A 22,179-nucleotide genomic window follows, 5' to 3' on the forward strand; every position below is an offset into this window, starting at 1 on the left:
ACAGCCACATTCACTCACACCAATGGGCAATTTAGCACGTCCAAGCAGCCTGACTGCATGTCTTGGCACTGTGGGAGGAACCCGGAGAACCTGGAGGAAACCCACGCAGACATGGGGAGAACATGCAAACTCCACACAGAGAGGATCCTGGATGCCCGGCCAGGGAATCAAACCCAGGCCCTCCTTGCTGTGAGATGACAGCGCCACCCACCACGCCACTGTGCATGCCACCCCCTAAAAACAACAACAACAACAAAATCCACCTATGTAAATAATACCTTTACAGAAAAAGTCAAAACTTGATTACATTTTGATGCACGTTAATATAAAAAGAGTGATGTAGGAAAAAAAAGGAGATTACAGCCCCTTTAAGCGCAGTCTGTATTTCATGAACCATAAGTAATTGGACACGTGGCTGCTCAGGTCTTTCTTGTCCAGCCAATTGTGATTGCTTCATTTGTTCATGCACAAGACTGATAACAAGCTCAATCTGCATAGTAAAGCATGTTCATAGACATTGAACAGAATTTGTCCGTTTCAGTTTAGTTCTGTAATCAACTGCGAGCGATTAAGCTTGGATTTGACCTTTTGGGATTTTCCCCTCGATGGTGTTTTGTGTGTAAAATGACCAGTTCAGCCCATATTTCTGTGATTGTGAGCCAATATCGTAACGCTTTGCTCTGGTCGAGAGCACAGAAGACAGGATTTTTCCCTTTCGAGTTGAAAGAAAGACGATTTTTTTACAGATAAAGCTGTAAATTTAGGGAACACTCCGTATGTAGAGCAGGGGAATTGTGTGTACACTCAGAATGTGTTCAGAATTGAATTTTTCATTTTTACTGAATGATTTTTTTTGACATTTGCCTCTGGTTTCTGTTTATCTTTAAACATGAAGACCAAAGAGATGTCAGCGCCATCATCATGAAAAATCAGGAAAAATCAATCAGACAGGCCCAAAATGTGATCGTAATCCACAGCGACACTTTGGAAAACTGTTCGGAAGCAAGAAAGTGATTGTGAGATTGAAAATATCCAGAACATTTGCAGTTATGAAGAGAAACAGCTGAATAAGTTCAAATTCAAATGCAATATCACTGCAGAACAAAACCTCCTGTCTTCATTTTCGGTGTTTTTCAGTTTTTGACATCATTTGAAAAGGCCTGTTGGCCTTTATATTGTGTGTAAATTTCATGATGAATGGACCAAAAGAAACGGCCCAAAATGACTTGGGAAAAATTCTGGTTCCATTGACTTACATTAAAAGTAAAGTAGGTTTTTTCCTTCTCCTGTAAAGTTAAAATTTTGGAGGTTTTGTTCCGACAGCAGTGATATGCTGGACTCAATATACAGCGTACCTAAGAAACATATATATTTCGAGAAAAGATACTCCAGAATTTGTGTTTGATTACTAATGTAACCACAGTCCTTTGATATTTGACCAAATTTGACCATATTTTTTTACCTCCAACTTTTGTTAAAACTGCTAAGCATATCCATGGAAGACGACTGTGAGCAATATCAGTTGAAAACGTATTCTTTCTCTGGCCTTTATCAATCAATCAATCAATCAATCAATCAATCAATCAATCAACCTTTATTTAAACTCTGTGTACACTGAGGGAGACCCGCAACGTTACAACGTACCTGAGCCAATACAGACATCAGGGATTGAGAAGTTAAAAAATAAAAGCATAACATATTCCAAAAAGTAATAATAATCAATAGTAGTGAATACATAAAAACAATAAACCGTTAAAAAAGCATAGGATAATTAAAAAATGAAATAATGAATTAAATATATAAAGAAATAAAAGATGTAAAACGATAGATTTAACAACATGAACAAAAGAAAACCATAATAAAAATGAAACACTAACGTCATGCTAAAAATCACTTTAAAATTCAACTAAAATCAAGTCAGACAGTCGCAGGCTGATGTCTTTAGTGTCTAAATCTAGAGTTCTATTTTTTCTTAAAAAGGTGAAATATGAATATAAGGGACATATAATGATAATATAATAAGTGGACATTTGGCTGCTCAGGTCTTTCTTGTCCAGCCGATTGTGATTGCTTCATTCGTTCATGCACAAGACTGATAACAAGCTCAATCTGCATAGTAAAGCATGTTCATAGACATTGAACAGAATTTGTCCGTTTCAGTTTAGTTCTGTAATCAACTGCGAGCGATTAAGCTTGGATTTGACCTTTTGGGAATTTCCCCTCGATGGTGTTTTGTGTGTAAAATGACCAGTTCAGCCCGTATTTCTGTGATTGTGAGCCAATATCGTAACGCTTTGCTCTGGTCGAGAGCACAGAAGACAGGATTTTTCCCTTTCGAGTTGAAAGAAAGACGATTTTTTTACAGATAAAGCTGTAAATTTAGGGAACACTCCGTATGTAGAGCGGGGAATTGTGTGTATACTGGTTTTTTACTGGTGACATTTGATTGTAAGTTATGAGTTTGCACGTTTGGCTGAATTTCTCTGCTGATTTCAGTGAGAAACAGTTAAGATCAAATTAGTCCATGCTTTTGTTAATTGTCCAGCCACGCCTCCTGACCTCTTTCAACATGATCTTGGGTTTAACTTATGATTCAATGCCGTATGATCGCTGTTGGGAAGGGAAGTGGGATGAATCAGTATTTACATACTTGGCTCATCTCATGCTGTGCCACTTGCATATAGTGCGTTTGGTTATTAATCGCGCTGTAATGTAATTCTGTTGCAGTCTCTGCTGGTGGCGCAGCAGCTGGCCTCTGCGGTGAGTGGAGTGATGTCGGGCGGAGCTCCGGGTCTGAACCAGCCCATCCTCATCCCCTTCAATGCGGGCGGTCACCTGGGTGGGCAGCAGGGCCTAGTCCTCTCTTTGCCCACTGCGGCTAATATCCAGAGCCTGGTGGCCGCCGCAGCTGCCGGAGGCATCATGACTCTCCCTCTACAGAACCTGCAAGGTAAGAGTACGTTAGTAGTCTGTTGTAGGCAATAAAGGTGTAACTGGGCCTGGATCATCAAGGTATCGGCCCCTGGACTCTAGGCCCCGGGCCCCGGGCCCTAAGCCCCCGCCTAGCTACCTTCCTTGGGTGGTCAGGGAATTTTCTACACTACCACTGAATCTGCAGCTCAAACCTGCCACACCACAAAGGCAGCACATTCACCACAGTACTGGGAATGTCACCACTACACTCTTAAAAAGATGGTTCTTCAAGGGTTCTTTAGTAAAGACAGTGGTTCTTTATAGAACTATGAACACCTAAAGAACCATATGCCTGCTTCATATTGATGGTGTTGTATAGTCATGTAGAGTCATGTCAAGCTCGTAACAGTAGAAGAGCCCTTTTGGTGCTAAATAGAAACATACAACATACAACACAACATATACAACACATTCTCCATCGGTCTGATGGTTCTTTAAGGATTCTTTAGTAAAGGGTCTTGCTACTGTGACGATGGCAATCTTGTAACAGTTTAAGGTGCTATGAAGAACCATTTTCAAGAAGGTTCTGTGAAGAGCAATATACAGCACATTCCCCATCAATCTGAGGACAATTTCATCATGCAAAGAACCATTTAAGCATGAGTGTTCATGGTTCTATATAGGATCACTGTCTTTACTATAAAGCTCTTTTTGAGACTGTATGTCTTTGTCATGGAAACAAAACCTTGTATCTTCAAAATGGTCATTTTACAGGAGAAGGAAAAAACATACTGTACTTTTAATGTAAGTCAATGGAACCAGATTTTTTCCAAGTCATTTTGGGCCGTTTCTTCTGGTCCATTCATCATGAAATTTACACACAACATAAAGGACAACAGGTACTGTCAAATTATGTCAAAAACTGAAAATCGGCAAAATAAATGCATATATTCAACCAGTCAATCAAGACAAAACAATATCAAGATGCACGCATTAACAAGAGCACAGGTTAACATGCATCCAATGACCAATGCAATGTTTTTTTGTAAAGCATGGATCCACTCTTGAGCAGCAAACATAAATTGGATAGCTGGATTATAAATAATAAAGAAAAAAGCAGCAAACATAACCCCAACCATCTAACATCCTAGGCTAAAGCATACTGCCGCAGCAGGTGTGAGAAATGTTTTTCCCCCATTTATTTTATTTTATTTTATTATTTTTTGATGACTTTATGGAATGGAAGTAGTCAATTTGCAGATCTCTACCACTATAAGGACAGTGCAACTTTCTTTTGCGCATATGGTTCACAGTTTATTGTTGTCCTCCGCTCTGCCGAAGCATTGGGTCTCGCCTTCACCCGATCCCCCAGGCACATTTGTTGAACATCTGGAGCTTCAAATTCAAAGTAAATTTGAATGAAATGGTTGAATGGTTGCTGGGCAAAGACCGAAGGAGAAGATGAAGCTGGTGTTCAGGAAAGACCTGGAGAGAGTCAGGATTAGGATCAACCCTAAAACAATGACAAACGTGAAACTAGTTCACTTTTTAGCTGTTCCACTGGTCCTGTTCCCACTGTGAGTCAAAAGAGCTGTCCAGATTTTGTCACGATAGTCCCTGGGCACGCACCCATGAAACCCATGGGATGATCTGGGCCTGGGGGTGATTTCAAGTCAGTATAAAATAAAGAAAAAACAAACATGTATGTGTGTAAAACATTGACTACAAATGTATAATAATTTAAAACGTCTCCCAGGCTCTTCTGAGGGTGTCTAGTTTGATGTCTTTAGGGAAAAACCACAGTCAGTGATCATAGGTATGTTCAAATCTGGCACTGGAGGTGTCCTATCACAGGGGTAAAGGGGGGTAGGGTTCATGCTCTGCGCAGACACAGACTCTAAAGGTGTGGCTTTTTTTCTGAAGACTGCTACAAATGATATTATCTGTGCTTCTAATTCCATTGAACTGCAACATACAAGGTGAAACTTGTTAAGAAGGGTTACACGCTTTAAACAAAATATGAAATATTCCAATATGTGTGTTTAATGTAGAAACGATGAGTGGGCAAGCAATGAATTAGTGCTAACATACTATTAGAAATCCCATAGAGAGGCTTCAGGAAACTTTCATTATAGCCCTAGTAGTCATGGTTCATCACTGAATTGTATTCCCTTCAGTGCCAGGGGTCACATAAAGGCTCAATCCCGTTTCCCATTTTCACCCCTACCACTTGTTTTTGAGTGTCACCCTAATCCCTTAGAACTGAGTAATAAGGGGCAGTGGTTGATCTTCCCTCTGAAATGAGACCCTCAGATAAAGAGCATCACTTCATTAACAGCTACCAGCGCCGCTCTGTAGGCGACCCTGCCCGTCTGCAGGGACAGCAGAGGAGGGGAAAGTTCAGCTCCTCACTGCTGGGCTTTAGTCACATTTAGGGATCATACGCCTTCAAAGAGGGGGGCAATTATTTATTATCACCCCCTACTAATTCTTCAGTGATATGAAGCTGAAGTCAGAGATTCTTCAGATTCTTGTTCCTTGAGTAGTGCAGCCGTTCTGATGCCTGAGGTGCCAGAATGTAACTGCTGCACCATTTAAGGTGGAACGGGAAATTTATTTCACCGATTCAACATTAAATTAAGATAAAACGGTGATTTTTTTAACAGAGTAAATTCTCACATTTGTGGGTTTCTTTGGTCTCTTGTTCTCCATGTGGCTGGTTTTTCTTCTTTCCTCATATCTCTCTGATTGGAGTCTCTGAAAAACTCTGTTTGGAGGGTCACGTGGCCCCAACACTTCACCCCATCCCAATAAGAACTGGGACACCGCACCCCTAGACGTGAGGGGTAGGGCTGAGTGGTAGGTCTGAGGGGGGAAATGGGGTCGGCCCAAAGTCACCACGTTTAGAAGTCTCAGAATCCTTAGCTGAACTCTGGAAGTTCAGTTCTTGAACTCGAGCTAAAAAGATCATGAAGCCTGTACATTAGGTGCGCACCATTCCCCCTGTTTCAACAACACAATTACAGCGCATGTAAGCGCTCGCCGACGCGAGTGCCTTTGTTATACAGTGTGTTTAAGATGTACCTGCAAAAGTCTTTTGGACAGAAACACTGAGTGCTTCTGAAGGATGGATGGAAGTGAATGGGGCTGAAATAGGAGTTCATATTCATTACAGGTCAGCGTTTTGCAGCCTGGCGCAGAAGCACTTTGTGCCTCTTTCTCTTCTCTCTCTCTTCGCCGGGGCGTCTGTCCTGTCTTCTCTTCCTCACGTCCCTCTCTACCTCTCACTGACTCTCTCTCTCTCTCTCTCTTCCTCTCTGACTCTCTCTCTGACTCTCTACCTCTCTCTCTCTTCTCCTGACCGCACGTCCATACTTCTTCCTCCGCCTTTTAAACTTTAATGCGCGAGTGTTCTCTTTTTGATCATAGTTGTAAATGGTTTTCATTTTAATGTTTAAAACATTGTCTCTTTTATACCATTAGACTGAGGGGTGGAAGGGGAAAACCGTCACTCATCAATTTTGGATGAAGGTGCCTTCGCTAATGCCTGACTAAAAAATGCCAAGTTATAAATTTGAGTGCATGTAAAGTAGCACGTTTTTCTCCCCCCTTGCTCTTTTTTTTCGGAACGCTGGAGATTAAAATAATGCACGGGCTTGGGGGCCAAAGTGGCCCGAAAGAGATAGGGAAGAGGGACGGATGGATGGATGGATAGCTGGGGCGGCCGGATGGAGGGAAGACGACTCTAATGGACACAAACATGCATAAATAACAACAGGCTTTTAATAAACACTCATGTGGGTAGGGAAAAAAAGAACTCGTCAATGTACCCGGACTCGCCTCAGTCTCGGTAATGCGCCCGTGGGGCCTGCCTCGCCCTTCTAGAACCTTCTAAAATAGACAGCAGGGAGGAGGTCCGACGCTCCAACTTTTATACGGCATCAATTATGACCAGAAGAGAAACTTTTCAGCGTCTCTACACGCTTAAAAACGATGGTTCTTAAAGGGTTCTTGAATCACAAACACTCACAGAACCATTTGCGTGCTTTAATGGTTCTTTGCATGGTAAAACGGTTCTTCGGGTTGATGAGGAACGTGTTATATTTGGGTTTTTGGGTTGGCACCAAAAAGGGTTCTGCTACTGTGAGAGCCATGAATTTTATATAGTACCATTTCATGCTTAAGTGGTTCTTTGCGTGGTGAAATGGTTCTTCAGATTGATGGACAATGTGCTGTATTTGGTTCTACATAGCACCAAAAAGGGTTTTGCTACTGTAGTGATGTCAAACTTGGACAAAAATAGAAGGACCCTTTTTGGCGCTATACAGAACCATTTTCAAAAAGGTTCTATATAGGACCATTAGGGTCCTATACAACACATTCTCCATCAATCTGAAGAACTGCTTCACCATACAAAAGACAATTTAAGCGTACAAATATAAAAAAAGGAAGAAAAAAAAAACCTGTCTGATCCACTCGTACCAGCACAACACACACCAACACACCACCACCACAGTCAGTGTTACTGCAGTGTTGAGAATGATCCACCACCCAAATAGTACCTGCTCTGTGAGGGTCCATGGGGGTCCTGACCACTGAAGAACAGGGTAACAGAGTATCAGAGAAACAGATGGACTACAGTCTGTAACTGTAGAACTACAGAGTGCAGCTATACAGTAAGAGGAGCTGATAAAGTGGACAATGAGGTGGTCAGAATGTTGGGGCTGATTGGTCTGTGTATATTTACACTCATCGGCCACTTTATTGTTCAATTGCTTGTTAACACAAATAGCTGATCAGCCAATCACACGGCCGCAACTCACTGCATTTAGGCGTGTAGAGGTGGTCAAGACGACTTGCTGAAGTGCAGACCGAGCATCAGAACGGGGAAGAAAGGGGATTTAAGGGACTTTGAACGTGGCGTGGGTGTTGGTGCCAGACGGGCTGGTCTGAGTATTTCAGAAACTGCTGATCTGCTGGGATTTTCACGCTCAACCATCTCTAGGGTTTACAGAGAACGGTCCGAAAAAGAGGAAGTATCCAGTCAGCGGTCAGTTGTGTGGACGAAAATGCCTTGTTGATGTGAGAGGTCAGAGGAGAACGGGCAGACTGGTTCCAGATGATAGAAAGACAACAGGAACTCAAATAACCAATCAGAATCTCTGAGGAACGTTTCCAACACCTTGTTTAAAGTCTGACATGAAGAATTAAAGCAGTTCTGAAGGCAAAAGGGGGTCCAACCTTTTACTAGCAAGGTGTATGTGTGTGTGTGTGTGTGTGTGTGTGTGTGTGTGTGTGTGTGTATATGACATTACAGTGAATTAAGTGTATGTTTGAGTTTACTAGCTTGTTACTCAAAATAATCATGAAATTATGAGATATTTGCTATGATTACCATTTACTGTGCTACTACTGTGAAGTTTTTAAAATGACTATAAATTATTTGTGAAACAAACGTGATCATGTAGTTAGATAGTATAGCGAAGTAATGACCCAAGGCTTAATGAAACTCAGCTGATTAGAAAAACAGGACCAAGAATAAAACCAGTCCAGGAAGAGGGACAAATAGCCCGTGAGAGGAAAGCTGTGGCTGTGCTGTCGGTCACTCTCTGGCCTGCAGTTGCAGAATCCCAGCCAAGAGAGTTCTAAAGCAGCTTAATAACACTGCTGCTGCGTGAAGTTAAATGTCTTGACTGTGTGTGCTCTCGCAGCAGCTCACCACCACGCTCCCACGCTCCCCCTGTCCCTTCCCATCACTGCCGCGCTGACAGAGAGCTGCTGGCACAGCACTTCTGCCAGACGGCCTCAGCCGAGCGCCGAATCGCCCCCGGGCCTGATTAATGTCTCTTACTCAGACACATGCTGATCTCGGGTCACTTCCCTCCGCTGTGTATAATCATATTCATTAGGGTGTCACGTGCAAAACCTTACGTTACATAGAGATACTTAACTAGATATAGTTGAATGCAAAAGTTTGAGCACCCCAAATTACATGTTTAATTGACTGAAATATAAAATGAGCTGTAATCTTTGCTCATCGTCGCTGTTCAAAGGAAAACAAGCATCTCCAAAATAGGAACTTTACAGGAGAGGGCAAAAACACTCTTAACCTTCAATGCAAGTCAATGTAAAGAGGTTTTATTCCAAGTGATTTTAGAGCACTTCTACTCGTCCATTCATCGTGAAATTTTCACACAGCGTAAAGAACGGCTGGTGGGTTGACATAATGTAGAAAAATAAAAATCGACAAAAATGAAGATGCATGGTTTCCATTGAACAGCGACGATATGACTGTGTATAATTTATGTACTGTACTGCACATCAACACAATTACTGGCAAGAATGATTAAACTGATGGACAAAATTGGCCTAAAATGCTGTTCATTTGGAAGTGATATACGTATTTGCATGAAGCTTGTGCTGCACGTCATTTTTTTTGTTTTTTAATTACTTTATTAATTTATTTCCAATGATTCATAAGCTGCCACTGCCCTTACCAATGCATGAAAAGCATCTCTGCCACTAACGGAGCAACGGAAAATGTCCAAAATGACTTGGGACGAAAGGAACTTCTGAATGGAGTCACTTTTTCGTTACGTTTAAAGGCTCTTCACAGGATGTCAAGGTTTTGCGTTGTGTGAAGAGTCTTTAAACCTTCAATATATTCCTTATGCTCCCAGATCTCTTTTTCAACATGGTTCTTTATGGGACCAAAAGTGGTTCTTCTAAGGCATGGCTTGAAGAACCAATTGAGGAACCACTTCTTATGAGTAAAAATGCATGTTTTCCCCAAAGAGTGTGCTTTATACTTTATCTCCTACTCACCTTCTAGCACTGAACAAATCCTGAGGGAACACTTTATTTGGAGCGTCCACTTTACATGCTTTATAGATACTTAATTTATTATAAGTTATACTATTATATATTATTATATACACTCATCAGCCACTTTATTGTTCAGTTGCTTGTTAACACAAATAGCTAATCAGCCAATCACACGGCCGCAACTCAGTGCATTTAGGCCTGTAGAGGTGGTCAAGACGACTTGCTGAAGTGCAGACCGAGCATCAGAACGGGGAAGAAAGGGGATTTAAGGGACTTTGAACGTGGCGTGGTTGTTGGTGCCAGACGGGCTGGTCTGAGTATTTCAGAAACTGCTGATCTGCTGGGATTTTCACGCTCAACCATCTCTAGGGTTTACAGAGAACGGTCCGAAAAAGAGGAAACATCCAGTGAGCGGTCAGTTGTGTGGACGAAAAACGCCTTGTTGATGTGAGAGGTCAGAGGAGAATGGGCAGACTGGTTCCAGATGATAGAAAGACAGCAGGAACTCAAATAACCAACCAGAATCTCTGAGGAACGTTTCCAACACCTTGTTGAAAGTCTGCCATGAAGAATTAAGACAGTTCTGAAGGCAAAAGGGGGTCCAACCTTTTACTAGCAAGGTGTACCTAATAAAGTGGCCAGTGATTGTACATTATAAGTATATCATAATCATAATCATTGAGGTGGGTAAACCTGGCTGCTTTAACTCTAAACCAGCCAGGTTTACCCACCTCAGTGATTATGCCCTTGAAGAAACATGTTCAAATTATGATTTTTTACATTTAAAAATAATATAAAAATGTTATTTTCACCTTCTTCAGCCTCAATTTAGCAAAATTGTTTTTTAAATCAATCATATAGGCTTCCAAGCACTACAGAAGAGCTCGTCCCCACAGTCTTGTGTCACGGGCGAATGCAGATTGAGTAGATAATGAGCTTAATGGAGTGGCATGTAGGTGGCGATGAGGCCTTTATATTGGAGCCCTTTGTTTTGACATTTGTCACATTGTGTTCATGACAAATGCAACCACCTTTTCAATTATTTTAATCTGAAACTTAATTATATCACCTGAAGCGTTTTTCTTTTTACTTTGTCACTCTTCATGCTTGTTTTATGGCACCACCAATTAAAGTCAACTTCTGGCAAAAACAAAGTTTCTTTTAATAAGGCGCCTGTGCTGCTTTTCACTGATTCGCCGAGCCTCACCAAAAGCCGAGCGCGGCCTTAGATCATAAATAACTCTCTTTTCATGACCCGTGTAAGTGTTTTTGGAAACACTAATGTAATGCTGCGAGTCTTTTCCCCACAGACGTGTGCGGCAAATGAAACATCAGCCCTTGTCAGCTTCTCTTCTGAGTTAATGCAGAACAAATGTAGACTTTGACTCTTTCATATTCATATTGTAAAGCTGCCTGGTCGCGGCGCATCAGAGCCTGCAGTGTAGCGTGCATGGAGGGAGCCGGGGGGGTTGACGGGAGGGTTAGAGTGTGTACCAGTGCGCATACGAGTGTGTGTGTGTGTGTGTTCTCTCCGTAGGAAACATAAAACGGCACTCAGGGATGAGGGGGTAATTGCCTGCGTCTCTCGGCTCATGTAGGCTAATGAGGAGCCATGTTGGCTCTAATCACTACACGGCTCCCCCGTCTCAATAAGAGCAGCTCCAGCTCGCTCTGGGATCCGTCTGCTGTCATAGCGCTGGATGGCTTCAGATGGAGAAGCATAACTGGCAGAGAGATCAGGGAACCCTCGGCATTTCAAAAACGGCCTTATTTTAGTTTAAAAGTGCTAAAAGAAAAGAGAGAGTCGAACCTCGAGGGGCTGTAAAGTCGATACTAAGTAGACGGCAGGTCGATAATTAGAGTTGTGTCTGAGATGTACATGCATTACATGTAAGTCATGCAAGGGAGAAGTGAAAGAATAAAGAATGGAGCCGAAAGTAATTGTTTGATATACTTATATGAGCCTAGAAGCAGCGCAGAACTTTGCGCTTTATGTTTACGAAAGCAGGCTGTCTTGATGGAGTCGAGCGGGCTGTCCGTGGTGCTGAGCCACACATGGGTTCAGATCACTCTGGTTTGCTTCTGATCTTTCAGAACGTCAGTATAATTAAGTCATTTCAATTGCAAAGTCAAGTTGGGTAAGTTGGGTGTAGTGGGTAAGAACTCTGCCTTCTACGCTGTAGACTGGGGTTCAGTCCCCACCCTACACTATACCAATAAGAGTCCTTGGGCAAGACTCCCAACACCGCCTTCGCCTTCCTGTGTAAATTGATCAAATTGTAAGTCGCTCTGCATAAGCGCGTCTGCCAGATGCCGTAAAAAAGTAAATCCAAGTGTTTTGATGTGATTTTAGAGATTTTACAGTGGTGGTGACTGGAACTAGATGTCTACAACACAAATGTAGCCAGTTTATTTACAGCGAACCTACTAAAGGCATTGAGTTTTTATACATAATGTTGATAATGGTAAAATAGCAGTAAATCATTTTCATCAGCTGCTATTGTGCCCTGCATGTACCTTTCCACCGTTCATTGATTTAAAAGTACATTTTAGTCCCAAAAATTCCCATCAAAACAGGCATCAGGCAACATATTCATAGACATTGTCTGTAATAACTTCATGTGAGGGAGCTTTTAGAGGCAGTAAACACTTCCTATGCCTCACTAAAGTAGACCCATGAATCCTCAGCAAGCTCACTTCGTGGAGTTTGATGAACTGTCCATGGTTCTGAACCATTCAGAGGCGTAATTGATATAGAAACAGAGTTCATACTAAGGCCTGGTCCCGTTTCCCCCCTCGCCCCTAACACTTAGCCCTACCCCTCAGTCTTGTGTGTTCACGTCTAGGGGTAGGGTGTCCCGATTCTTATTGAGATAGAGGGGTGGGGATAAATGTTAGAGGTACATGATCCTCCAAACAGAGGTTTTTCAGAGGCACAGGCTGTCTTGATGGAGGTGATTGACTTCCAATGGTTTTTCCAAAAGTCTGTGTAAAGAAGTAATAAAGTCAGTCCGAATGTTTTGATGTGATTTTAGAGATTTTACAGTGGTGGTGATTGGAACTAGATGTCTACAACACAAATGTAGCCAGTTTATTTACCAAAACAGCGAACCTACTTGTGTCTTTTAGTTTTTCTACATAATGATGATGATGATTATGGTGGTAAAATAGTGGAAAATCTGAGAAAATAGGTTTTCATTGGCCGCTGTTGGGCTTTACGTGCTCTTCATGTGTGTTTCCACCATGAATGGATTTGAGGCCAAAACCTTCTCTCAAAACTATCATGAAACAAAGTTTCAGGCCTCGGGGAACATATTTATAAGCATTTACTGTAATAAATATATGTGTGGAAGCTTTTAGAGACAGTGAACACTTTCCGTGCCACACTAAAGTAGACCATTGAATCCTCAGCATGGGCAGTTCATTCATCTTCATGGAGCTCAGTGAACTGTCCATGGGGTATATCTCTTTATGTTGAGGAGCACAACTGATGTAGAAGCAGAGGTAATACTAAGTAGACAATGGCAGGTTGATAAATAATTAGAGTCTTCTCTGAGATATGATGTCTGTGGCATATCAGCCAAACAAAATAAAATAATACAACAGCACAGAAATCTGCTTTTACTGTATTAGCTCCGTTCTCACATGTAGATACTCTAAGAACCTGGTTCTATTACTTACAATGGCTCAGTCCTCAGGAAGCCTCAGGGATCTCGATGCAGGTGAGTTCCAAGGCGCTGAACTCTACAGACCTCTTTGGATGGAGAGCAGAACTGGCTTGTTGGTGAGGAGAACCCAACGTTGTGTTAAGCTTAACATCCTTGAATGTCATGAGATTTTACCATTACCAGTCTAGGGTTCAGCATCAAACGTCCAGGAGCTCCAGGGGTGGAAAGCAGCACCAGTGCTAACTCTTGCTTTGCTTCTATTTTTATTATTTGCTCTCTTGAGATGTGGTTTCTTGCCTGGAGTCGGCAGCAGTGGTGATAATAGTCGATTGCCAGGAGCTTCGACCAACCAGCTACCTGTCCTTAAACAGTCGAACTAGGGACGGAAGCTTCAACATGATTGAAAAGAGGTGAGAATATGCGCTCGGGGCAGCGCTACTCCTTCATCCGCTCATGTTGGACTCGACGCAACTGTTGCCTCTTGAGGTACAAAGAGGTATTACAAGACAGGACAAGGCTAGCTAACTCCAGTAGATATCTCTGCATCGTGGTACATAGATGTCTTTAGCAGAACGTCAAAACAGTTATTTCTTCACATTCCACTGTTAATTTTGAAGCGTTTTAAGCTAAAACACAAAAATTGCTCCTTTAATCTCTGAAATCACTGCTGTCGTCTTGTATCTCCAATTTGGTCATTTTTCAGTTTTTTTGCATAATCTGAAAACGCCTGTTGGCCTTTACAATGCATTTAAACGTCATGACGAATGGACCAAGAGAAACGGCCCAAAATGACTTGGAACGCATTCTGGTTCCATTGACTTACATTAATAATACAGTATGTTTTTGGCTTCTCCTGTAAAGTTACCATTCTGGAGATATGAGGTTTTGTTCCGACAGCCGCGATATATTGACTGATAACAGCAGGACAGGAATTTGAATACCTTCGTTGGCTCTGTTCCAGCCTGCAGCTGCTCTGAGGGCACATTCCCAAAGGCCCGTGTCGTTATAAAAGCAGGCCGAAGCCGAATCCTCCGAAGCCTCTGCAGGCCTCGACGGAGCGGAGTGAGCTGTCCGTGGTGCTGAACCACACTGCATGTGTTGGATTACGAGCGTGGGTGTCCACACTATTCTGAAGTGCAGGGAATAAAGCCGTGTAGTAGATGCGAGCGAATCGTTTCAGCACAGCCGTACACTGTGATGTAGTTTCTCGGCCGGGCCGAAAGGGCCCGGGCTGTCAGCAGAGCCGCACGGTGCCGAGGCGAAGGCTTGGATAAATGTTATTGGTGCTGATCCTGTTTAAACAAGCACGGAATGAGGATCTACAGCCTTTGCTTTATTTCAGCACAGTGCTGATGTAAAACCTCCCTCCCTCCCTCTCTCCCTCTCTCTCCCTCTCCCACTCCCTCTCTCTCTCTCTCTCCCCCCGCTCTCCCCCTGCCCTCTCTCTCTCTCTCTCTCTCTCTCTCTCTCTCTCTCCCTCTCGCTCGCTCTCTCTCCCCCTCTCTCTCTCTTTTTAATTTAAAGTGCTCCCCACAGTCAGCCTTCCACACTGTCCTTTAATGATTTAACTTTGCAGCAGTTGTAAGATGACTCGCAGGGGAGAGAGTCGCATTAAATAAATAAGAGTGATAAAATTGCCGGAGCCCTCATACATTTCAAAGCTAATGCGACTAGCGATGCGCTAGCAGCACCTGCACACAGTCTTGCCGGGGTAATTTGATTGATTTGTTGTGACAGGAGCCAAATAATTGAGAGTGAGAGGTGGCGTCGGAGATGAGGCGAGGGGAGCGGGGTGGGGTGGGGGGTGCATCGGGCTCCTTCTCCAAGGCAATCCCGCCAGAAATGAAGCTTCTCATCTCCCATACGCCTCTGATATCACTCCCGTTTTCTTCTCTCTATCCTGTTCTCTTGTTTTTTTCCCCCTTTTCTCCTCTCTCCCAGTATTGTCTGACTTGAATAAGCAGCTTGCAAGCATGTTGCCAGGTGACTGCATATGACAGTGGGTTAGACGCAGAAATAACACAAATTGTAATGTACACACATGCCCACTGCGAGGGGTGGGGGGAGTGTGGGAGGGGGGGTTGCAGGCGCTCTCACACACGTGCACAGACCACCTCGTGTCATAAAGGCTACACATCAAGGGACAAATACAAGCACACTTTATTTTCCATACGTACCCGAACCACAGGCAGCCTTATTTGATGTAATGATAAAATAGCAAGGCCTGATTTGAATGGGCTTTTAAGTGAAGTGCAGGCACGCATCGCTGGCTTTGTCAGGATTGTCCTGGTCATTAGGAAGTGGGGGCAGGAGCAAGCTTAAAGATGTGAAGCAAGGAGGGAGTTTTGACTTGCAAACTGAAAATACGTGGACATTATTGTCCATATTTGACGTGTTACACTTCCTTGGGTCCATTTAAAGAGTTCCAAATTGGTGTATAACCATAACGGTCTAAGATATGATGTTTTTAAAAGGATGATGGCTGATATATTGGAAAACACACGTTTTGTTTCTCTGATACAGGCGGTATTAATCATGTCATAGCACTGGGATAGTCTGTAATGCGATTTGGAACAGAAGCATTCTTGTTCTTCAAGCTTGCCGAAGATAAAATCTGAAGGACTTTTTCTAAAATGCGATTTAAATTTTTTTTTTGTACTTTTCATATTAAGCTCAGTCTTAGTCCAGAATTGATGGTGAGCATTTGACTGAAGTATGAAAATTACACTGCATCAAAAAACACTCAAATGAGTACAGTTAGGTGTTCAACCAAGATAATGACACAAAATTTCATCACTGTAAATCAATCCGATAAAGATGACTTTTTTATTGTTGTATTAAATGTAGTTTTTATGCATAAGTGGTTTAACTGACCAATTGCAAGATAATGATTGATATGCACTGTCTTAGCAATTACAGATCCCTCTAAGCACTACTTGTGTGTGTTTATATATATATATATATATATATATTTATCGTTGCTGTTGGAACAAAACCTCCTCTTTCCATTTTTGCCATTTTAGCCATAATTTGAAAAGGCCTGTTACTCTTTATATTGTGTGTAAATTCCATGACAAATGGACCAAAAGAAACAGCCCAAAATTCTGGTTCCATTGACTTACTTATATATATTGACTTATATATATATATATATATATATATATATATATATATATATATATAGAGAGAGAGAGAGAGAGAGAGAGATGAACATGTGCATGTATATATATATATATATATATATATATATATATATATGCATTATATGCGTATCACTGCTGCTGGAAGAAAACCTTGTATCGTCATTTTGTCATTTTTCAGTTTTTGACATCATTTTAAAGTGTCTGTTTTTTTTTTACACTGTGTATAAATTTCATGATGAATGGACCAAAAGAAACGGCCCAAAATGACCTGGAAAGACGTCTGGTTCCACTGACTTACATTAAAAGTACAGGAGGTTTTTTCCCTCTCCTGTAAAGTCACCGTTTGGAGATACGAGGTTTTCTTCTGACAGCAGTTCTTTGAAAAAATAATTTTTGGAAAAGTACATAATGTAAAGCTGTGTACCAAGGCTGTTCCTAGAACCGCCCAAGCCAAGAACCTTCGAGAAACGTTTATTATTAAGAATTTAAGGTTCTTCACACTTCACAGAAATGGTTCCTCCACTGAAAGGTTCTTCATGAAAGCAAACGTGGTTCTGTTACAGCACATTGTCAGTTTTATTTCCAAGGGCACAGATTCGACTGTTTTACCGACTGCGTGACATAATTAAACGAATGCATCATTTTATTTATTTATTTTTGTTTGAGTGCAAAAAGTACACCCGCCGCATCCGCCCCTGTCCTACAGCTGAAGCACCGGGGGCGTTGAGTGTCCTTCGAGTGTCTGCGAAAATCCTGCTGTTATTGTTTGGCATATTTGTGGCATTTGTGGTCTTGAAGCGGCCTCAGCAGCCGCCTGGCCTGCCACATGCTGTTCTGTCTTCCGTCTGACTGGTGGCATTGTCACTCCGGTTAAACGGCGAAAGAGAAGAAGCATCCCCGGCCTCGGATAGGAGAGAGGGAGAGAGGGAGAGAGGGAGCGAGGCGGGATTGAAAAAGACAATAATAATGATAATCGGATATGGCTTTGTCCGTTTTGATCGAGCGGGCCTCTCTGGCTTGCTGCTCTTGTGGTAAAACACAAAGAGACACACAAAGTGGAGAAAACTCCGGGTTAGGCCGCACGCGCAGGGGCCAGCACAAATACACTATGCTCCTGTAATTTTGATTGGATTTCTGCCCCCACCCCCCACCGAGTCCCCCACCATCCTCATGTTTGGTACATATTTTATGGTAATTGTGTCAGTCTGCAAATAATTGGAAAGCTCCAATAAAGGGTTTTTAAAGGGGAGCGGCCGGCCGCTTCCCTCTCCGATTGGGGAAGTGGTGCGGAGAGGCCTGAAATGACTTAAGCTTCTCAATGCAGCATTAAATTAAACAAATCGCTCGGTGCGCACTTTTCTGTGGTTGTGGCGCGGGGCTCCAGGAGTCTAGCGGCGCGTTGGAGCTGTCGGCGGCAGCCTCCGCGACCGTGCTCACTCAGATATGTAATGAGAAGCAAGGGAGTGCTGGAGTCAGGGATGCACATAGATCATGTGTAGGACACAAGTGGACATGGACAGAGGCTTATTAACACTGGCAGACAATGAGGATGTCCAAGCGGAGGAAGAACGGCTACAGTAGCGAGATGAAGAAGAGTGAGAAGATGGTGATGGAGAAGAAGCAAGGCCAGATTTTGTGGGAAGGGAAGAGGCCCTCCAGATGCCTCTTAAATATACGCCATATATTTAATATTTCTCATTTAGAGATTGTAACAACACTTTAACAAGAATAAGAAGATTATTCCTTATTAGAACTTTTTAACCTATTATAATATAACTTTTCTTGATGCCTTTAGAAGTTAGAGATTTTATTAAGTGAAATTATCTCACTATGTTGCCAAGTCGTTTTGCTTGTTTTAAGAAAGAATGCTTGGAACATCTGAAAGTACCTGCCAGTGTCGTTAAACTACAAGAAAGTAATGAGTAATGAGGGCTTCACTGAAATTACCGAAAGGATTCGCTACAGTCAGAAAAACTAGCTGTAAATGTGTGTCGCTGTTGTTGGAGGAAAACCTCGTATCTCCAAAACGGTGACTTTACAGGAGAAGGAAAAAACATACGCTACTTTTAATGTAAGTCAATGGAACCAGACGTCTTTCCAAGTCATTTTGGGACGTTTCTTTTGGTCCGTTCATCATGAAATTAATTCACAGTATAAAGGACAAAAGGGATTTTCAAATTCTGTTAAAAACTGAAAAACGACAAAAATGTACAGTTTATAGTATACAAGTTTTGTTCTGACGGCGGCGAAATGCAGATTTAAGAATATGTTGTTTATAAACACATACAGTGTATCTACCTTGCATTTTTATGGGGTCCTTGGCTCACGGGGGTCTTAACTGCCCTCAAGTAAAGAAATGAAGAAGAAGAAGAAAAAAGATAAAGAAGTTGAAGGAGGAAAAGAAGAATACGTATAAGGACAAAAGGAAGAAGAGGAATGAATAGAGGAAGGAGAAGAATGAGAAGATCATGATGATAAAGCATTGAATAAAAAATCTCATGAGGATGAAGAGGAATGAGGAGAAGATGACGAAGACGAAGATGAGGAAGAACTATAGAAATCAGAATGAGAACAGGATGAGAATGAGAGAATGAGAAGGATGAGAAGAATGAGACAACCAAAAGGGAGAAGAAGGAGAAAATACTGATAGTAATATGAAGAAGAAGCGAAGAAGACACTGAACAATCTGAAAAAGTGAGAAGACAAAGAAGAAAAGACCACAAAAAAAATCTGATGATGCAAAAAAAGGGAATAAGGAAAGATGTAGAGGGAAAGATCAAGAAACAAGGATGACAAGAAGAAAAAGATGAAGAATGAGAAGAAGAAGAAGACGAGGAAGAAGGAGGAATGGAAGGATCTGAGAAAAATTGAGAAGGCAGGGAAGAAACGAAGATCTCGAAAAATCTGGAACCCAAACAAGGATGAGGACAAGAAGACCAACGAGAAGAGAGAGCAGAAAGAGAAGGCTGAGGAGAAGAAGAAGAAGATGATGATGATGAGAAAAAGGACGAGATGGGGGAAGTGATCGTGAATCTGAGGGAAGACAGAAATGAGGAAAGGCGAAGAAGGAAAAGGAGGTGGAGGCTGGAGGGAAAGGAGAGGATGGGAAGAAGAAAAGGACAATAGAATAGAAGAAGAACGGCGACGACGACGAGGCGGAAAGTGAAGAAGGACTAGGAAAGATAAGAGGCTGCTGCGGGAACGTCCTGAGAGCCTCGCAGCTTTTCTGGAACTGCGTTTAAACGCTGTTTAAATCGTACTTAAGTTTCAAAGCTCCTCCTAACTCCTAAAACATCATCTACCAGTTCATTCAGGCAAGTCCTGCTCGTTCTCACATATTCCCCAAACCCTCCTCTCCTCCAGATAGACTCCTGAGAGTTGGCCCCTCGGTTATTAAAGGCCTTGCGCCGGCTGCTGTGTGACGATTCATGTGCTTTCAGTGGCGAGCCATCATCAGACCCTGGAAATGGAAATTGATTAGTGATTTACATGGTCAGTGAGAGGAGAAAGAACCTACGATATGTTGTAAATGAAATATTAGACTAGGCAGCCAGGGGAGAGAGAGAGGGAGAGAGAGAGAGAGAGGGAGAGAGATGGAGAGAGAGGGAGAGAGAGAGAGAGAGGGGGAGAGGGAGATGGTAATCTGGGGGAACTGGTATTGCTGTTTGGATGAATTGGGTGACGTTTTTACATTTATCTCAGTTCTGCATGAGTCGTAATGCTAATGGTAATTTCATGGGAGTGAACCGCAATGAAAATGGGGGTTATCGTAGTGCGCCGACAATTGTGTTCTGTCGCCGGGTCTCGTAAACCATATGTCACTCCTTTTGTGCGCGCGTGTGTGTGTATAATGCAACTTATTGCTCGGTACCAACAGCAGCCTCCACCCAGCTGAGCCGACTGTGAGAACTGAGGCTTCTGGCTTTTTTGTGGAAGCTTTTAGAGACAGAGGAGAGAGCGAACGGGGCGACCAGCACTCTATTGACACAAATGCGCACCTTTTGTGAGACGGTGAAGGCAAAGGTATGCCATTTTGCGTTAGGAGAGCGTGAAAGTTCTCTTTGACAGATGGGAAGGTTACTAAAATATAGGGGAGGTGGAGAAAAAGCGCTTCTGACAGGCTAAGCTGCCCTTTCAGTTCAATCGCGTGGAAAATGTAAAGTTTAAAAGGCTGTATGAACAGGTTTTCTGTGTTACAGCTCATTGGCGAAAGTGTAGGAAAATAATAGAACCACCGGTTCTGGATGTTTCCATTTGGAAAGATGGGGGGCATTTTAGTGAAAAAGGTCTGTCTTAAGATCTTAAGAAAGGGTTTCTTCAAGGGTTCTTTACTAAAGACAGTGATCCGACGTAGAATTCTCTGCATGGTGAAGTGGTTCTCCAGACTGATGGAGAATGTGTAGTGTACGCTTATATATAGAACCTTGTTAAAGTTGGTTCTAAGTACACTCTTACAAAGGATGGTTTTCCAGGGGTTCTTTACTAAAGACCATGGTCCTAAATGGAACCATGAACACTCAAAGAACCATTTCAGGCTTGAATCGTTCTCTGCAAGGTGAAGTGGTTCTCCAGACTGATGGAGAATGTGTAGTGTACGCTTATATATAGAACCTTGTTAAAGTTGGTTCTAAGTACACTCTTACGAAGGATGGTTTTCCAGGGGTTCTTTACTAAAGACCATGGTCCTAAATAGAACCATGAACACTCAAAGAACCATTTCAGGCTTGAATGGTTCTCTGCATGGTGAAATTGTTCTTCAGATTGATGGAGAATGTGTTGTATATGGTTCTTCATAGCGTGTAACAACAGTAAAAACATTTTCAGAACGTTTCTGTATAGAACCATATACAGCGCATTTTCCATGAGTCTGAAGAACCGTTTCACCACGCAAAGAACGGTTAAAGCCTGAAATAAAAGAACCACCAGTCCTGGATGCTTCCGTTTGAAAAGTGGGAATAGTGTCTTGAACGCCAACGGCAATCAATGGCAAGCTAGCAGCTTATCAATGCCCGCTTACCCAAGAGTCGATAGGAACGCTACGCAGATCCCACCTTATCTCTGTAACCTTACAGTCTGAGTTATTTGCTAAAGAATCGACCCATCAGTACAAATCAAACAGCTTTTCAATGCACACAGAAGCAGCCCTGGTGCCTCCATTCTAAATACATTTGAGCCATAATAAGAAATCAATACGGTTTAAAGTGCGCCAATACACTTCAACAGCGATCGCTCTTCGGAAACAGATCGCTTCCATGTCCACTTCCATCAGGGTCACCAGAGCTCGCTGCCATTTGACACAGGATTCGTTTGTCATTTCATATCGGAGGAGAAGAAAACCCAAAACCTCCAAAAAAAAACAAAACTGGGGTGTAAAATTTGACCCCAGGGGTCACATGAAGGTCTGTATCTCGGATGACGCCCGTGTCCCTCTCTCTCTCTCTCTCTCTCTCTCTCTCTCTCTCCGAAACACAAGCCCCTGCGGTGATTTCCAGCTCAGCAGATGGTGCTGAAACCAATGCCCCCTCTTTGGAAGGCGACAGGCAGTAGCTAAAAGCCATCTGCGGTTTCTAATTGCCGGCTCAGGGCGTAATTACCTTAATTAATAGCCGAGCTTTCATTGAAAGCTTGGA

The 22,179-nt window shown here is 42.5% G+C and overlaps 1 protein-coding gene across 1 annotated transcript in view; it reads left to right on the plus strand.

Annotated features, from left to right (window-relative positions):
* Positions 1–22,179, plus strand: part of pou6f2 (POU class 6 homeobox 2) — a 197,291-nt gene that overhangs the window by 59,123 nt on the left and 115,989 nt on the right. Inside the window, exon 4 of the mRNA XM_017709204.2 lies at positions 2,728–2,950. Coding sequence (XP_017564693.1) covers positions 2,728–2,950 — 223 coding nt within the window. The remainder of the gene's footprint in view (positions 1–2,727; positions 2,951–22,179) is intronic.

This window comes from Pygocentrus nattereri, chromosome 24 (assembly GCF_015220715.1).
Source record: "Pygocentrus nattereri isolate fPygNat1 chromosome 24, fPygNat1.pri, whole genome shotgun sequence".
In the NCBI taxonomy this organism is placed as follows: Eukaryota; Metazoa; Chordata; class Actinopteri; order Characiformes; family Serrasalmidae; genus Pygocentrus; species Pygocentrus nattereri.